General features: G+C 33.1%; 1 protein-coding gene across 1 annotated transcript; it reads right to left on the bottom strand.

The window, feature by feature from the left end:
* Positions 1-7,878: 7,878 nt before the first annotated feature.
* LOC125814405 (uncharacterized) lies at positions 7,879-18,077 on the bottom strand. The gene is made up of 5 exons (XM_049493854.1): positions 17,195-18,077; positions 11,304-11,386; positions 10,424-10,535; positions 8,689-8,741; positions 7,879-8,252 (listed from the first exon to the last, which is right to left on the bottom strand). The coding sequence occupies exons 1-5, from the start codon at positions 18,075-18,077 to the stop codon at positions 8,109-8,111; spliced, it is 1,275 nt and encodes a 424-aa protein (XP_049349811.1). The 3' UTR covers positions 7,879-8,108.
* Between the last annotated feature and the right edge of the window lie 511 nt (positions 18,078-18,588).

Below are 18,588 nucleotides of genomic sequence, written 5' to 3'. Positions count from 1 at the left end.
GATTTTTGCAATAATTTTGAATTTGTTATGTCACTTAAATTAATGATTTATATGAGTATTTTATCATAATATTCATATCAATTGATATATAAGTTTGTCTTTAAAAATGATTTAAAATTAAATAAGTAATTAATATCTAGGTAAACATGAAAAAATATTCTTAATATGCTTAAAGTGAGAAGTAAAAGTAAATAAATATTTTTAATATAGTGAATAAAGGAAGTATTTTTAATATAGTGAATAAATAAATATTTTTTATTATTATATTACATTTAAAAAGAATTACGAATTTTTGAGATTTAATTAATGAATTTATATAAAATAATATGTTAACTACAAAATAACAGAAATAATAATAAAATAATAAAAAATTGAAATAATGTGAATAGTAATTCTTTAAATTCGAAGAACTACGGTCTACTGTTCAACTCTCAATAAATAGAGAATAAAGAACGGAATATACTGTTCACCTAATACACACATTTAACACATTTTCTAACTATTCACCAAACCCAACAACCAAAATAAATGCTCTGACAATTGTAAAGATGACATTCATTTTCCCCTTTTTTTTTTAAATAAAATATTTTTTTGACAAAAAGAATCTTATTTATATGATATATGAGAAAATCCAAAAGTTATTTGTTAATTATATTTTCTTAGTTATTCATTTCTATTCGGTTCGAATAAATTAAAAAGTTCAAAAGTTATTATTACTCTCTCTGTTTCTATTTACTTGTCAAAATTTGATTTGGCGTACCACATATCTAAGAAAATAACTATTGATATGGTGAGTTTTACAATTTTACCCCTGTTAATTGATAGAGTTTCGAACATATTTACTCACTATATTTTTCAAAGATATTAACTCAATATTAATAAATTGAGGATATAATAGGAAAAAAGTATTGTCTTTCATTGATTTGTCAAAAATGACAAGTAAAAAGAGAAATCAAATTATGAAATATTTGACAAGTAAATAGGGACGGGGACACCCCTCATTCTCATTTACATATCGTCCTTAAAATATATGGTCTTTAATATTTGTTATTTAACAAAATCAATGCATAAATGACACTATTCTTTCTATTTTACTCTTAAGAGTTATTAGCGTTGAAAGTATAAATGACACACATAGAAAAACAAAATGAGTAATTCATATTCATTAGCAATTTAATTAATTAAAATAAATCAATTTATGTTTATTTAATGAAAACTTGACTTCAAGAAAATTTTAATTAAAGTTAAAATGATAAACTTACATAGTTTGTTAAGGGACGTGAAATCTAAAATGGTGACATATAAATAGGAATGGAGGGGCATTAATTTTGGTGGTAATTCATTATGTACTAAAATAACATAAATTAATCTATATATCAATTTCATTTTTATTTTGTCTCCTTTTTTGACCTTTTGTTTACACACTACATCTTTTCTTTGATTTTCGCATTAAATTTGAATTTTGTATGTCACTTAAATAATGATTAATATGAGTATTCTATCATAATATTCATATAAATTCATATATAAGTTTATTGTTTTTAAAAATAATTTAAAATAAGTAACTAATATTTAGGATAAAATATAAAAAATAATATTCTTAGTACGCTAAAAGTGAGAAGTAAAAGTAAACAAATATTTTTAATATAGTGAAAGGAAGTATTTGTCAGCTTTCTACTACTTTTCAAATGTAAGATTTACCCAAAAAATTAAAGGACAAAGATTATTTTATTGTAGCAATTGTGTTTTTTTTTATTGTTTATTTATATGAAAAAAGCAAAAAGTATTTGTGGTTGTTCATTTCCTTTCACTTCTAAGTTATCCTTTTAACTAGAGAAATTACTATTCACATTTTTTTAATAGAAATTTTACTTAATTTGAAAATCAGTATTTAGCCGTGAAAGTTCAAAATAAAATTTAAAATTATGTGTCATATTTTAAAAACAACTTATATTTTATGTTTAACTCACTTTTAAAATAGTAGTGCATTCAAATAATGATATCATTCCACATATTATAAAAGATATAATCAATTATTATAAAAATTAATGGTATTGATTGCGTGCACAACACAAATATTGTAAATAGTGTACATAAAATTGGAGAAAATGGCAATTTGAATGTTTTGCGTTTCTAGCCAATATTCTCATTTTCTTTAATTTAGCTTCTTTTAAACCTATTTTCACTTGGTTTCTTTTCCTATCACTTGTAAATTATTTAAATCTATTAAATAAAAGTAAACCACATTAGCTACACTATTTTTCCAATTAAACATCGCAAAAATCTAAGATTATATTTTGTTAGATTATATAAATATTTTTGAAATAATATTTTTTTGCATACTTATCAAACACTAAAAAAATAAGTAAGAAACTCACAGACATTTTAACAAAACATTTTTTACTAAGATTATATTTTTAAGAAAAAAAGGGTCTGATATATCCTCCAACTTTGCCATATAAAGTTGATATGTCTTGTTATAAAAGTAGCTCACATATATCCCTACCATTATAAAAATGGCTCACATATACCCTTTTCATCTAGCAAGAGCGAAAAAAATTGTTTTTGAATTTATTTTTTAAATTTTAACAAAAATTGTGTAGAAATATATCTATGATCCTTGAAAAAAGTCAGAGGTATATTTGATTTTTCGCACGCATCAATTATTTTTTAACTTCTTTAATTATTATTATTTGATTTTTTTATCCTTATTTTAATTTTTTTTTTTTCATTCTTTAGTGTAAATGTAAAAATAAGAGAAAGAAATGTGAAAGAAAAAAAGAGAAGAAAAGGAAGAAAAAGAAAATTTTAAAACTATTTTTTTTTACAGCTATATTGTAATTTAAAACTATTTTTTATGATCATATTATAATATAATTTTGTATCTGTAAAAAAATTGGGGCATATATATTAATTTTATAAAAGAATTAGTGAAAAAAGATAAATTTGACCATCAAAATAATCTTCGAATTAGTCGTTGAAGCAAAGAAAGTTAAAAAAATACGCCATTACATGAATTATTGATTTTTAATTTAAAAAATTTAAAATAACTTTTTCACTTCTGTTGTAGGAAAAAGATATATGTGAGTCATTTGTGTAACATAGAGGTATATATGTGTTATTTTCATGATAAAAGACAATCAACACTAAGTGACAAAATTGAAAAGTATATCAAACTTTTCCCTACTTTTAATTAGGTGACCACAACAATCAAAGAGAAACAGAAACATATGACCACATTTTTCATATCTTAGCTATTTATGATATTTTTCTTCGTTTTAAAGGCTCTTGCCAGCGATGTAGACAAAGATGGCTAATAATTTCTGTCATGGATCGCAATATAAAATATGGTCCACAAGTTTATATTTTATACGTATAATGATATAAATGATATTAGTTTTTGTAAAAAAGATTCATGCTCGATGTGAAGAAATTATTCATAGCATGTGAAAAATTTATCAAAAAAATAATAAGTTACTACTATTGGTGATTTATTATATTAGTGAATCTTTGTAAAATTATGTGTAATAAAAAATGTATAATAACAAGTAATCACAGATATTTATTTATAAATAAAACATGGATATGTCTGATTTATTAATTAATTCAACGTTTTAGGATATTTTGATTATGGGTGAACAAAACTGAATCAAAAAATCAAAATAAACCACAAGTAAAGTTAAATAAAAAAAATTGATTAGTGATTCAATTTGATTTGACATTAAAAAAAATCCGAGAAACCTTCGATTAGTTTGGTTTAAACGGAAAAAACTCAACCCGACGTTGTAATATAATTTTTAAAATTTATTTTATACATAAAGGTATTTACTTTGATATAATTTATAAATATTTCTTATACTTTTCAAAGTTTTTTCTTATAATATATTATTTGAAGTTTGAGACTTAGAATTTTGAATAGTCCAATAATAAATAGGAAAAATTACTTAAATACACAACACTTCTTTACCTATTTTCAATATTTCCCTACTCTTTCATTAAAATACAAAAATCCCTTATTTTCCCCCAATTCAACTTAACCGGATACTTTATTAGTTTAAGTATCCGCCCGTTATTAATTAAAGTATCCGCGCTGCTATATTATGCATCCGCCCGTTAATTAAGTATCTGTGCTGCTAACAACTTAATAATTTAAGTATCCGCCCGTTATTAATTAAAGTATCCACACTGCTATATTATGCATCCGCCTGTTAATTAAGTATCCGTGTTGCTAACAACTTAATAATTTAAGTATCAGCCCGTTATTAATTAAAGTATCCGCGCTGCTATATTATGTATCCGAAAAACACTAAAAAAGGGATTTTTGGTAATTAATGAAAGAGTAGGGAAAGGAAGTAATTTCTTTCTTATACTAAGTCATTTGCCTAATTTTTACAAATAGGAAAAATTATAGTCCATAGAATTTTGAATAGTCCATAAAGGTTGCCTTGTGTGTTTTTGTATTCATATATTGCCATTTGTATCTGTTGCCTTGTGTGTATTTGTATTCATCTATTGTCATGAGTGTTTGTATTTAATATTATTGATTTTTTTTATATAATTGACAATTATCATTTGTATCACATTTGTATTTGTATTGCTGATTGTTAACATTTGCTTACTATTTGTATTTGTATTGCTGATTGTTAACGTTTGCTTACTATTTGTATTTGTATCGCTGATTGTTAACATTTGCTTACTATTTGTATTTGTATCGCTAATTGTTAACATTTGCTTACTATTTGTATTTGTATCGCTGATTGTTAACATTTGCTTACTATTTGTATTTGTATTGAGAGAGAAAGGATGTGGCAAGAGAGAGGGGAGAGGGCAAAGAGAGGAGAGCTGAGAGAGAGGGGGGAGAGAGTGCAAATAGAGGAGAGATGTAAGGGAGACAGGAGAGAGGTGAGCGAGAGAGCAGAGAGAGGAGAGAGAAATTGTTATAAAATTTTAACAATAGGTATGAATCGTAATTCTTTTGAACTATTATTTTCTATAGTAAATACATATCACATATTTGCCTTACGATATAATTTTTTCGTATAATTTATTTTTTGGAGTTTTGTACAATATTGTATACCATATTTTTGAACGTTGGTGCAAGAAAATAATGGGTAATCCAATTGAAAACTTAAAATTTTGAATAGGTAGGTGCAATATAATGAACCAACAAGGGTTGTGGTGGAGTGATAAGTACTCTTTCATCCTTAACCAAAAGGTCTCGGATTCGAGCTTCTTTGGGTATAGAGCCACCTTTGTTAGAGACCGCTTTACGCCTTAATGTGAGACTTTTCGGCGCGAATCCAAATTAAGTCGAGCTTCAATATGAGTACTGAACACTGAGCGGAAAGCCCAAAAAAAAGAAGGTGCAAATGTTGTGGATTCTGTGGTACCATTCTTAATTTTTATGGCCAAACAAACCTGCTATAAACTTTGAGAATTTTAATTCTCAGAACAACCAAAATCCAAGAATTAATATCAAAACAAACTGTTCACCTAGTACACACACATTCATTACATATATACCATCCACCCAACTACCAAAACAAAAGCACCAAAACCTACCAACGAGGTTCCCGTGGAATGATAAGTATTCTTTTATTCTTGGGTTCGAGTTCTCTTGAGTATAAAATCGCTTTTATTAGGAAGTGTTTTACTCCCCAATATGGAACTTTCTATGTGAATCCAAATTTAATATAAAAATACCCTCCGTCCATTTCTTAAGTAAAAAAATGCTCTTCACCGTTTTCGTTTCGCCCAAAAATGTTTTTAAAAACTAATGAACTATTTTAATAAGAGAAAAGGTCAAAAATTCCCCTAAATTATAGAAAATGGAACAATTTTGCCTTCCCTTTAAATAAATATACGTTTATTATTGGTGAATTGATTCAAATTTGCCCCTCAACTATTGGAATGTAACAACTTTGCCCTCCGTTTGAAATTTGGTCTCAAAATTGTTCTTATCCATTTACCTATCTAAATTATCACTGTTTTATATTAAAACACACCTCAATGCTAAGTTAATCTACATACGCCTATTATTGAGTGAGAACAATATTCAATCACCTCACAATTAATTCAAAGCCATAATGACATGCTTGTAAGATTATAATTAGTATCAACAATATAATAATGATCATTTTTGCTTTGTAAATCTTAGGATTTGTTTGAAGAAATATATAAGTTGGTCAAACCTTAATGATATCAATGCAGTATGCATTTACTGATTTAGTATTAGTTAAACGAAATTATCAGTCTTAATGATATTAATACAATTTATGATACTGATTAATATCAGTTAAGTGAAATTAGTGGGGAGTATATAGTGTAATTATTTAGTGGGGGCATGAATGTATGCAAAGGAATATATGTTTGTAATTGTTTTGCTTTTATGAGATATTTGCTTAAATTCCCTAAAATAATATGCCAAATTACAGTATAAGGGTGTGTTTGCCCATCAAGTTTTGTGTTTATTAATCACAAAAATAAAGAGGAGAGGGATAAATTTCAATAGAAATATCCCTCTATGTTTTTTTTTTTTTCTTTTACCATTTGATGTTCAATATTTCTATTGGAATCCGACTATGTTAGAGTTGTGCATTACATTTGATGTTCGATATCTCTATTGTAGTCCGACTATGTTAGAGTCATGCATTAGATGACCTATTTTTGGAGTGATGCTCTAAAAAAAATGAAGAAACCCCATCCATTCCACCACAACTCAGTGAAATATCATTTTATGTAATATGCTAAGAACTATGTATTCTTTTGATTGTTGTTTTGTATAAATAAAAGGGAAAAAAGACAAATATATTTCTGAACTATCGTAAATGATATGCATATACCCTCCGTCATACTTTTGGGACATTGGTGTCCCTGCCGTCCAAAAACTAGAGCATATATGCCCTTCACTCTAACGGAAGATTAAATAGGGACACGTGGCACAATCTTCTCCGTCAATCCGATATTTGATAAATGTCGAGTCGATGGATAAGATTATGACACGTGTACGTCCGTCAGTATAAATGGTATATATGCTTTAGTTTTTGAACGGCAGAAGCACCAATGTCCCAAAAGTATGATGGAGGGTATCTGCATACCATTTACGATAGTTCAGGGGTATATTTGTCCCTTTTCCCTAAATAAAATTATCCTTCTTTCGCATTTAATTAACAAATTTGCACCTAGTTCAAAAAAGAAAGTAACATGTTGGTAATACAAAATATATGATTAAATATTTGACTATGAATTCAATCATTATCATATATCAATTTGAAGTGATTGAAGAAATTTATAAATTTTAAATCTTCAATACACATGCCTATCAATTTGACAAGTATGTTGTTATCTATATAAAGAGTGTATTCACACGTACATGTTGTGTTATCGTATCGTTACCTAAATACGAAACAAAAAAAGGAAAATTACCCAACGGACCAAACATATGTCCTCTCGACGAACCATCAAAACCAAGAGGAGAAAATAACACAAGAATATATTATTAAGAGTAAAGGCGAAGCTTATTAGAACAATTCATCCCAGGAAATTATTGAAGCAAAGAATAATCAATCAACTTGCCACCTAAGTTGTGCGGACTCTTCACTTTTGATGCCACACCCATGTTGGATTCTCTAAAAATATACTACTTTTGGAGAATCCGACACACACCAGTTGATATTTTTAAAGAGTCTAAGCAAACATAGGTTGCCACCATCCAACTACAATTCAAACAAGGAAAAGATATTGTGGTTCTTGAAGACCAATTACTGAGTCACTTGTTAATTTCACTCCTTAACCTATCACAAGGTAAAAATGTCATAAGCCCCCGGTACACAGAGATACATACACGTCGTGGTGCGTGCAAGTTATTCTAGACACCGTCGTTATAAAAAGAAAAGAAAAAAGAAATTAAAAACATGGTATCTTACATTTGACTCTCCTTTCAAAGACCAGTTATGAGCTTCCCTTGGGAGGCAGTGAACCAAACAACAAAAGTTCATCCCCCTCATCGCCTCTACCCCCAAATGAGAGGAGAAGTTTTAGTATGGAAAAAGCTTCCGGCAAACTGCCAAAGAAAAACTGCATTCAAGTAGTATGTCATACGTGCTGGTCTAGAACTTGTAATCTGGGTTGTCTCGGAGACCAAGCTTAGAAAGAACGAGGCAGTAAGAGTCCCAATCTGTCCTTCGCAAATACTTCAATAACTTCTTCCTATTTTGAACCATTTGTTGTAGACCCTTACGAGAGTGCTTATCCTTAAAAAAATGATAATTGACGACAATGTATAAAAAAAATATTAGCCAGCAGATGTGTATAATATAACAATTCATGCATAACCATGTATAATCTATGTATACTAGCTAGAAAAAGTAAACAGTGAATCCGTCTAAATCCGTCTAGCTACTTATGTAAAGATCCCTATAAATAACCAGCTCACAATCTAAAGTAATAAAGTTCTATGACAAGATAATAGATAAATGATAATGGACCATCTTATACAACAAGTGTTTGCAATTCATTGACGACAGCCAATGTGTCATCTATTCTTTTTTTCCCTCTGAGTTGGCATTTCAAGAACAATCATGCTTTACCATATGACAATAACCAACAATGTGCTATAAATGGAGTTTTCGTGATATGAGTATTCCTGCACAAGATGCTCAATTGGGTACAATTCAGCAGAAAACTCACTTTTTTGTGAAGAACTGAAGATAGGTGCTTTATTTTTGTTGTAAGTTGAGCCACTGAAAACAAAAAAAAGGCTAACATTAATATACAATGTAAGAAACTATATAAACATCATTGGAGCAGCACATATGTGGTTTGAACTTCCATTTGAGTATCAACTTTAAACAAAATCAAATTCAAGCAACTTCCTTACATATGTTTTTCTTTAACAAGTTCAAGAGAAATAACATCTGTCAACAGCAAAATTAAGGTATTAGAAGCTGGATGACAGGAGATCTACAAAGAACTTTGAGGTCTCTCTGCACATGTTGCCGAACAAAAAAGGGAATAGATTGCAATATCTCGCTTAATCCCCGGAATTCACCATTAGGGGCTGTTTTGGCTCACATACTGGTTATGCTGGGATTATAATGCATGGATTGTTTATGTGATGAATAAAAGATGAAAGAATTATTATTATGCTGTAATTAATACTCCCTCTGTTTTCCGAGAAATCTGCTAGGGGCCAACCCTAACAGACAATTGCGGGCTTCAAAACTCGGGAAAACAAGTCCACTTCTCAATCTTTCTCCACTTAAATAGCAAGCTTAGTTCACATGGCACATGGCTCGAACCTATGACCTAAGTGACACGTCCTACAACTTTCGCCACTTGAAGTAAACCCTAGGAGCTATTTCTTCTTGTGTTGTTCTTCACCAAGTGATTTCAAAGGGTCACAACTTTATGTAGTAGCTCTCTGTTTTGTATTTCATTAGTTGCAAGGTTATCTCTTAATAGACTGCTGTACCCTTTCTCAGTTGAAGCTTTCAACTAATACTTCAGTAAGTGCAAACAATGAGGCCTTAGTTATCCTATTATTTTCAGATTCAGGCACTCTGTTATGTTGTTTTTTAGTCATTTCGATTCTTTCGGGTGCACTGTACTTTCTGAAGTAGTTGAAGAAAATACTTGGGCAGCAAGATCTCTGCCAGACTAAGCGTTTGACTGACTACATCAGATGACTTGCTTAACTTGGATCATTACCCAAATTGTGGTAATAAGAAGAAAGGCAGTTTCCAAGATTTCCTTGGTCTTCATTCTTTTTGTTTTTTTCTTTTAGGATGGCGACATGTGTTTCAGTCTTCATTCTTGGCTTTTTCTCCTTCACATTTCTCCAAATTAATACTGCTTTGTACATGATATATATCTTCACTATTTGTACAATTACTATCAGAAAGCCAGGGGGACAAATTTAAATCAGCATTAGGAAAAAGTCAAAGCAGACTACTATTTCAATGGACATAAATAGAAGATTAAGACAGAGCACAAGCATCAGCATTGATTAAAATGCTGGAAAGTGGTGTTATGGGTAGAGGATAATGCCCAATGAAGGAATAGTGATTGGGTAGTTTTTGAAACAGAAAAAAGAACATAGAATCTGCTCAAGTAGGAAGTATCTAGAACCTCATATGTAGAAATAAAGAAGACAACTTCCAAATTAAACCCAGATACAAACTGCCCAACAGAACCTTAAAAGTAGCATAAAGAGCACAAAGAATATCAAGTCTAGAAAAAAAAGGAGAGGAAACACATGTGAGGACATCAAGATATTAAGAAAAGAAGTTAATAGGTGTATACATGGTCCAGTCTGAACTCTTGAGGTCTGTACGCCATGAAGTTAAAACTAGAAACTAAAGGTAGTAAAAACAAAAAAGTAGCAACCTTAAACAACATGACATCATAAATCAAGATCACGCACCTTGAACACGAGCAGATCCACAATCCGACTCTGACATTTTAAATTCATCTCTAACTTTTTGTAGCTCCAGTTTCATTTTTTCCCCAGATGACATGTTATCTGGGTGAAAGAACTGTTCAAAATTGTCGATAAGTTATTACATTCACTTAAATGTATGACAGACACATTGACAATAGAAATCAGATCATTGATGCTACTTGTTGTACTAAACAAAGTAACAAACAAAAAGAAACAATAAGAGAATAACAAATCAAGGATGAGTTTCTGTAAGTTATGGCTGCAAATCAAGACCACCATCAACCGTGCCTCCCCTTTTCCTTCTATAAATTTTTTTTTCTTGATTGCGAAAGTTAAAAGGAACAAGCCAAATTGATACACAATATGACAAAAAGTAATTTAGTCTTGACTAATATACATCTTCCCATCAAGCCATTATTTTTTATTAAAATGGTAAAGCAAAATATAACTAGTATGATTGCCTTCACCTTTTGCTGTAATGCAGTTCAAGTGTTGCTTTTATATTTTTAAGCCAAATGCATCCACCTTCTACTAGAAAGGAAAGATTATGCTTGCTACTTAAAACTATTCAGTGAAGGCTGGAAATCGAAAAGGGTTTATCTGAAGGAGACATTTGCCATGAACAAAAGAAGTAGAAGTAAAATGCTATTTTTCTTATGACTGAAAAGTTCATTTGAGGCAAACCCTACCAACCACAGCCTTCAAAACTCAGGGATAATGGGCCCGTCTCTCTATTCTCTACTTAAATACCAGGCTAATTCACAAGTCCCTCCACCTTCGTCACTTCAACTACACCCTAGGGCAGAATTAGAAGGAGCAGAATCATTGACAGAAAGATATTTGAGAACAAAATGCTACTTGCCTTTTCAACCAAGTGTTCTTTTGGTGGATGCAACATAAAGCTTGGAGTACCACCCAGCTGCCCCAAGACATCAAGTCTCTGAACTGTAAAAAGTGATTGTAATCAACATATGATATATCATAAAAGATATTTTCACTATACTCTAAAAAAAGCATTTTTTTGCTTACAAAGAAGCACCAAATATAAATCTAAGTGCCGTATCAAAGAACAGAAGTATTGATTAACCCTCGATGAACACTGCACTTATAGCTAATGAATAAGAAAACCAAGTGTGTTACTAGCAAAATGACCACTGGTCCACTAATCAAACGTACAAAGATTGCAAAAATACTATAAACACAAAAAACCATTGATATCAGTGTGAAGGCTTTGCACATTTTCAACAATAATGTTACATTTTATAAGTAACATTGTGCAGGTAAGAACATTTTATTTGGTCTTAGTTTGACTTCAATTGGTGTTTATTAAAGTTATCATTATAGGAATGTAATTTGAGCCGTTGTTGCACAGGAATCGAACTGCTGAAAAACTATATGGTTATTCAGCTGCAGAAGCTCTTGGAAGTGACCTCATTGAATTCCTAACAGATGCTCGGAATCATGATGCTGCTAATAACATAGTACACAGAGTGATAAGGGGTAAGAGTTGGTACTTTGCTTGGTGTTATTTGTATATCAAGTGACAAGGGGAAGGCCATTAAAAGAAGTACTCTCAGTGATTTAAACACCAGCTTCCATTCTAAAGGTCCAGTCAGAAACAAAAACTCTCAGCATGCAAGAGTGACGCAACAATGGAAAACAACTGCATCCAAAATTGACCCATCTCCAAGCCTCCTTCTGCTTCCTCACACGACACAGCCTCTTTCGATCCAGTGAATTGGAAATTCAAGCTTCCAAACTCAGGGATTTGGAACCTCTGATGATGCACTTTCACAATTAGAGGCAGATGATGAAGCTGACCATATCAATTTGCCCACCACTCCTTGCAACACCAATTCTTCTCACTTCTGTGATTCTTATCATGAGGGGCTGGACTCAGATATCCCTTCCCAATCTCTTAATTGTTTCCTTCCTCTTCCATGGCATGGTGGTGGTGAACTTTTGCAGCCTGTTGATACCCCTGTGGTGGTGGAAACCTCCAAATGGTCCAAATTGACAATGATGAAAGCTTGCAAGGCTTTGGGGGTGAATGAATCAAGTTTTGAACATGAAATCCTCGATATCGTTCTCAGAATGGAGGAAAAGAGAAAAAATCAGATTCAAGAACAGAAGAAAGTAAAGGACTCTAGGAAAGGGAAAAACAAAGCAGACGCTGAACTGAAAAAGTTGGCTTGGGGACTTCAAGAGGGCAGTGGTAAGAAAGATAGGGGCAGGTCTCACAAGGGTCATTCTAGATGAGAGTCAAAACACTCATTTGGAATGTACAGGGGTTAAACAATAGAGATGCACCTTGAAATCTCTTATTTATTAATAATAAATGTGGAGCAGACATCATTTGTTTACAAGAAACCAAAATTGAGGAGTGGACCAGCTCTTTAATTAGACAGGTTTGGGGAAATAGGTGGATTTCTTGGGTAGAACTCAAGGCAATTGGAACCAAAGGGGGGATTCTTATTATGTGGGATAAAAGGGTCGGGAATTGTGTGGATTCTGAAGCTGAGATCTTTTTCCTATCTTGCAGATTTGAAAGCCTCAATGAAGATTTTAAATGGGTTCTTTCAGGGGTGTATGGACCTCACACTAATCCGGAAAGAGATGAACTTTGGAATGAACTAGCAGCTATCAGGGTCTGTGGTCTGACTTGAGGGTAATTGGTGGTGATTTTAATGTATGCAGATTTGAAGAGGAAAAACTGAACTGTACTAGAAGATCTAGGGCCATGATGGGCTTCTCTAATACCATTCAAGACTTATAATTGATTGACCCTCCTATTCAAGGAGCTCAATTCACCTGGTCAAGAGGGGAGGCTCATTTACAAGCCTCAAGAATTCACAGGTTTCTAATATCACCCAAATGGAGTGAAATGTTCAATGCCATTAAATAATACCCATTGCCTAGAGTGTTTTCTGATCACAAGCCTATTGTTCTGGAAAGTGGGGATTGGGAAGCTTCACCTTCTTACTTCAAATTCAAGAATATGTGGTTATAATCAGATGGATTCCTTACATGGTGAGAGATTGGTGGAATTCTTACAATGTTTCAGGCATTCCTGATTTATCTTGATCCAGAAGCTGAGACACCTAAAGAGGGTATCACCAAATGGAATAGAGAGGTCTTTGGCCAGATTGAATCTCAAAGACAAAGCACTGATGGAACTAGGAAGGTTGGACCAAATTGCTGAATAAAGAACTCACACCCCCGAGGAAAATGTGAAGTCACTATGACTGAAACTTGAGATTCAACAGATCGCCATTGCTGAAGAGATCTCATGGAGACAAAAGTCAAGATGTTTATGGCTAAAGCCTAAAAGAAGGTGATTAGAATACAAATTTTTTCTAGAGAATGACCAACTCTCATAGAAGGAGCAACTGCATTGATAGATTGAAGATTGGGGATGATTTAATTGAGGATAAAGAGCTGACAAAGAGAGGAATCCTAGAATTCTATCAGACGTTGTACAAAGAGGAAGAAGCTTGGAGACCCTTGGCTGTTTTTGAAGGACGCTCCACTATCAGTGCTGAAGAAAAAGAGGAGCTAGAAGTACCTTTCAATGAACAAGAAGTATTAGATGCCCTCAAATCTTGTGCTCCTGACAAAGCACCAAGCCTGGCTGGTTTTACTATAGCCTTTTTCCAGAAATCATGGAGCTTTATCAAATCTGACATAATGGAAGCCCTCACTTTCTTCCATCAGAATTGTCAAATGGTGAGGTCTTGCAATGCCACTTTCATTGCTCTCATCCCAAAGAAGAAAGGTGCCCTGGAACTAAAGAAATTCAGGCCTATAAGCCTTATAGGCAGTGTTAACAAACTTTTGGCGAAGACCCTAGCTGAGAGGCAGAAAAGGGTAGTATCCTCCCTAATCTCAGACCAACAAAGTGCATTCATGAAGGGCAGACAAATCACTGATGCATCCATGATCGCCAATGAAGTTTTAGACGGGAAAATCATAAGTGGTGAATCTGGGATCTTATGCAAATTAGACATAGAGAAGGCCTTTGATCAACTAAATTGTCTTATCTGGTCAACATTCTAAAACAAATGGGATTTGGTAACAAGTGGATTAAATGGATTTTTTTCTGCATCTCAACGGTGAAGTTCTCAATCCTATTAAATAGAAGTCCTATGGGATTTTGCTCATCCCAAAAGGGAATAAGGCAGAGAGACCCACTCTCCCCTTTCCTCTTTATTTTGGCTGTAGAGGGCCTCTCTCAAATGCTGGAAAAGGCAAATGAGCTACAATGGATACAAGGGTTTCACGTTGGGCAAGGATCCTTCAACCTCAGTTATTGTATCTCATTTGCTCTATGCAGATGATACTCTGATTTTTTGTGGAGCAGATAGTCAGCAAGTCTATAACCTCAATACTACTCTCATGGTCTTTGAATCTATTTCTGGTCTTCACATTAACATGATCAAGAGCATAATATACCCCGTCAACAAGGTTCAAAACCTAGAGAAATTTGCTGACATACTCAGTTGTAACATAGGCTCCTTTCCTACCACTTACTTGGGTCTACCATTAGGTGCAAAATTCAAATCCCCTGAGATTTGGAATGGAGTAATTGAAAAGATGGAAAAGAGACTAGCTACATGGCAATTTCGGTATCTATTAATGGGAGGAAGACTAACTCTTATCAACAATGTTCTGGATAGCATTCCTACTTATTGTATGTCTCTATTTCCAATGCCAAGCTCAGTTCTAAAACAAATAGATAGGCTAAGGAGAAGATTCCTTTGGGAAGGAAACATCCAAACTTACAAATTCCCTTTGGAGAAATGGCAAAAAGTCACTCAGCCCAAGGCGCAAGGAGGATTGAGAATCAGGAACCTACAACTACATAATAAAGGTTTACTTTTGAAGTGGCTTTGTAGGTTTGGACAGAATGAGGCAGGGTACTGGAAGGGTATAATCAAAGCCAAACATGGCATTCTTGATCATTGGAGGCCAATGAGGAGCAGGGGTACACATGGTGTAGGGGGTTTGGAAACACATCAGCAGTCTCCAAGATGACTTTTCCGGAAAGTGCTTTTCAAAGCTGGTAATGGACTAAGATAAGATTTTGGCAAGACAAATGGCTTGGTGACACTATAATGAAGGGGTCCTTCCCTATGCTATACTAGATAGCCACTAACAAGAATGCTACAATTGCCTAATACAAAGTAGACAATATTTGGAGCCCAATTTTCAGAAAGAACTTACAGGACTGGGAGATCAATGAACTCCTCTCACTACTACGACTCTGGAGGAATGCAACCTAGATGAACAAACCACAGACAGATTACTTTGGGGCAACACCAAGGAAGAGATTTATACCATGAAGGAGAGCTATAATTTTTGGCATTCACAGAATGGCATCCTTGATGTTTTTCCCTGGAAACATATCTGGTTGACAACCTCTAAAGGTTTCTTGTTTTACCTGTACAACTATTCATAAGGCCTATCTAACTCAAGATAACCTTAGAAAGAAGGGGATGATGAAAATTTTGCCAGAAGGATAATGAAACTGTTAACCATCACTTTTACACTGCCCTACAGCAACTGACTTGTGGCATTTTTTCCACTCACTGTTTGGTCTTCAATGGGTTATGCCTTTCTCCATTAAAGATGCCTTTGCTAGTTGGATAGGATGGAGAGCTAGCAAGACTTTGAAAAGGCTATGGAGGATGATCCAAGCAGTTATTTTTTGGACTCTTTGGAAAGAAAAAAATTGCAGAGTCTTTGATGGAATCTCAATTCCCACTAGCACCCTCAAGGCTATAAGTTTATCTACTCTCTTCAGTTGGCACTTTCTTTTCCCGGTAAACAGTGTGGATAACTTTTTGGATTTTGTTAGTTCCCTAACTCTAGCATAGTAGGATTTTGGGGATCTCTTTTTTGGTTGTTTACAATTTTTTGCTCAGCTAGCTTCATGTTTATTTTGTTTTGATGCAGCTCTTTATTTTCCTTGTAACTTTGCATCTCCTTGATGCCTTTCTAATATAGTTTAATTACTTCACCAAAAAAAAATCAGTGTGAAGGCTTTGCACATTTTCCACAATAATGTTACATTTTATGAGTAAAGTTTTGCGAGAAACTCTTCTACCCATGGTAGTTTTCGTGAGGCGCTCTTATGCAACTGGGTTCCTATAGAAGAATCATCAGAAAAAAAAAATATACTCACAAGATATGCATCAGAATCAATGAATCAATCAGTAGATGACCTCAAATAGTTCCAAATACTTATTACCACAATAGCTACACAAACATATTGTCGTTTATATTTATAATTATGATAGTGGTTGTACGGCCAGCTTTTGTGCACCTCAATTTTTCCATGGGGTGCCTACTAAATCCTACCAGCACAGACACCAAATAGCTCATCCCCTCCCCCCCAATGCTTAGGAATATTGAAGAAATCACCGAGCAATTTTTTCACTATAGGATTTGAACAATGTCTCCCATGATTCTCGTTTCATTTATTGACCCCTAGGCCACACCCCTGGTGCAACTACACTTGCATTTCTTTCAACATTATACACATGTGTGTGCTGTGTGGTGTTATTCACCAAGACACAAGGTTTATGCTTCAAGTTCCTATGGCTGTTTGTTTACAGTTGAACACACTACATATTAATATAATACTAACTAGATCACTCACAGCATAACATTTAGTATACATGGTTCTACACCAGATATTCATATAATCCAATATATAAACAAACACAGAAATTGCACTTAAAAAAAACTCACTCATTGTCTTCTTAGGCTTTGAATCACCATTCTGACTTATTAGATAAAGAGACTCTTTCAAATCCTTATACACGACACCAGCTACCATCGTCTTGCTCTCAATCTCATCAGCTTCCCTCACCTTCATCAATCTGTCGTTCAACTCATGCAACGAAAACCAACCTTTCTCCTCCTTCTTTATCGGCCTCAACATTTTCAACTTCTCTCCTAATTCACCATGCCTATAATTCCTAGTTAACTCCATCTTCATCCCTTCCTTATCACCCTCTTTATCCCTCATCATCTCCTTCCGATAAAAAGATGCAGGCAAATTCCCACTCCCACCAATCACCATTCCCGACCTTTTCACATCTTTACCCATATCAGGTCTCAACTTAAAACTCTCCGTATATCGCGAAAGTGATAACGATTCATACAACTTCCCTTTACTCTCATTCTGGCTGTTATTGTAGTTGTTATTCACGCTTAAGTTACGCAGGCTTGCACTAATAGCATTGAACCCAACATTTCCAGTTGGGGGTGGTCTCTGATTCGCATTGTAAGGAACTTCAGACCTGACATTATTGACATTTCTTTGATATAGTTCTTGAAATGACTGCGGTGATGGTGCTGAACCAGAACGGCTACGGAATCCTGCAAGGCTTTTTCTTACTTCGTCAAAAGCTGCAGCTTGTGAAGATGGGTTTTGGGGATTATTGACAATAGATGAAAAAGAGAATGGTTTAGATGTAGGCGTTTGGTTGGGCTCGGATGTAGGTGTTTCGGTGGGTTCAGGATTCGGATTTGATGTAGAAGAAGAAGAAGAAGAGAAGAACTTTAGTTTTGGTTCAGAAAAGTGTTTGAGTTTCGGGCGGAATTGAAGAAGCTTTGTGGTTGTCGCCATTGTTGAGCTTCTTGGAGGTTTAAGGTTTTAGGGCTTCTTTTGTTTCTTCAGGGACGATGGGAACTTGGGAAGAAAAATTAAATTATTTTTCTCTTTGTAATATAAAAAAAATTAATATACACTCCGTCAAGTTTACGTGGCACTCGAATTTTGAGATTCAAATAAGTTTATGTATAAATTTCTCATCAAATTTAAATTATTTGACTCTTGAAAAAAAAAAAGTCATATAAATGAGGATAACAAGAATAATATATTAACTAAAATTAGATATTATAAAACCATCCAAATCATATCGGTTTGTTTTCCGGATCTAGGTTTATCTTTGAAAAATATTATAAAATATATTTATATATTAAATTTAATATATGGTTAATATATAAATATATTTACAATTCGGCCCGAATTCTTTTTAAATTTTTATGTAAATTAAAAAGATCATCTAAAACTCCATAATTTTATTAAAAAAAGAATATAAATCATTTCGATACTATTAAATTTAAGGAAAAGACTC

This window comes from Solanum verrucosum, unplaced genomic scaffold (genome assembly GCF_900185275.1).
Source record: "Solanum verrucosum unplaced genomic scaffold, falcon-dt-bn FXZP01000268.1, whole genome shotgun sequence".
In the NCBI taxonomy this organism is placed as follows: Eukaryota; Viridiplantae; Streptophyta; class Magnoliopsida; order Solanales; family Solanaceae; genus Solanum; species Solanum verrucosum.
The sequence above is the reverse complement of the archived record's forward strand: the minus strand, read 5'-3'. Positions and strand labels throughout refer to the sequence as shown.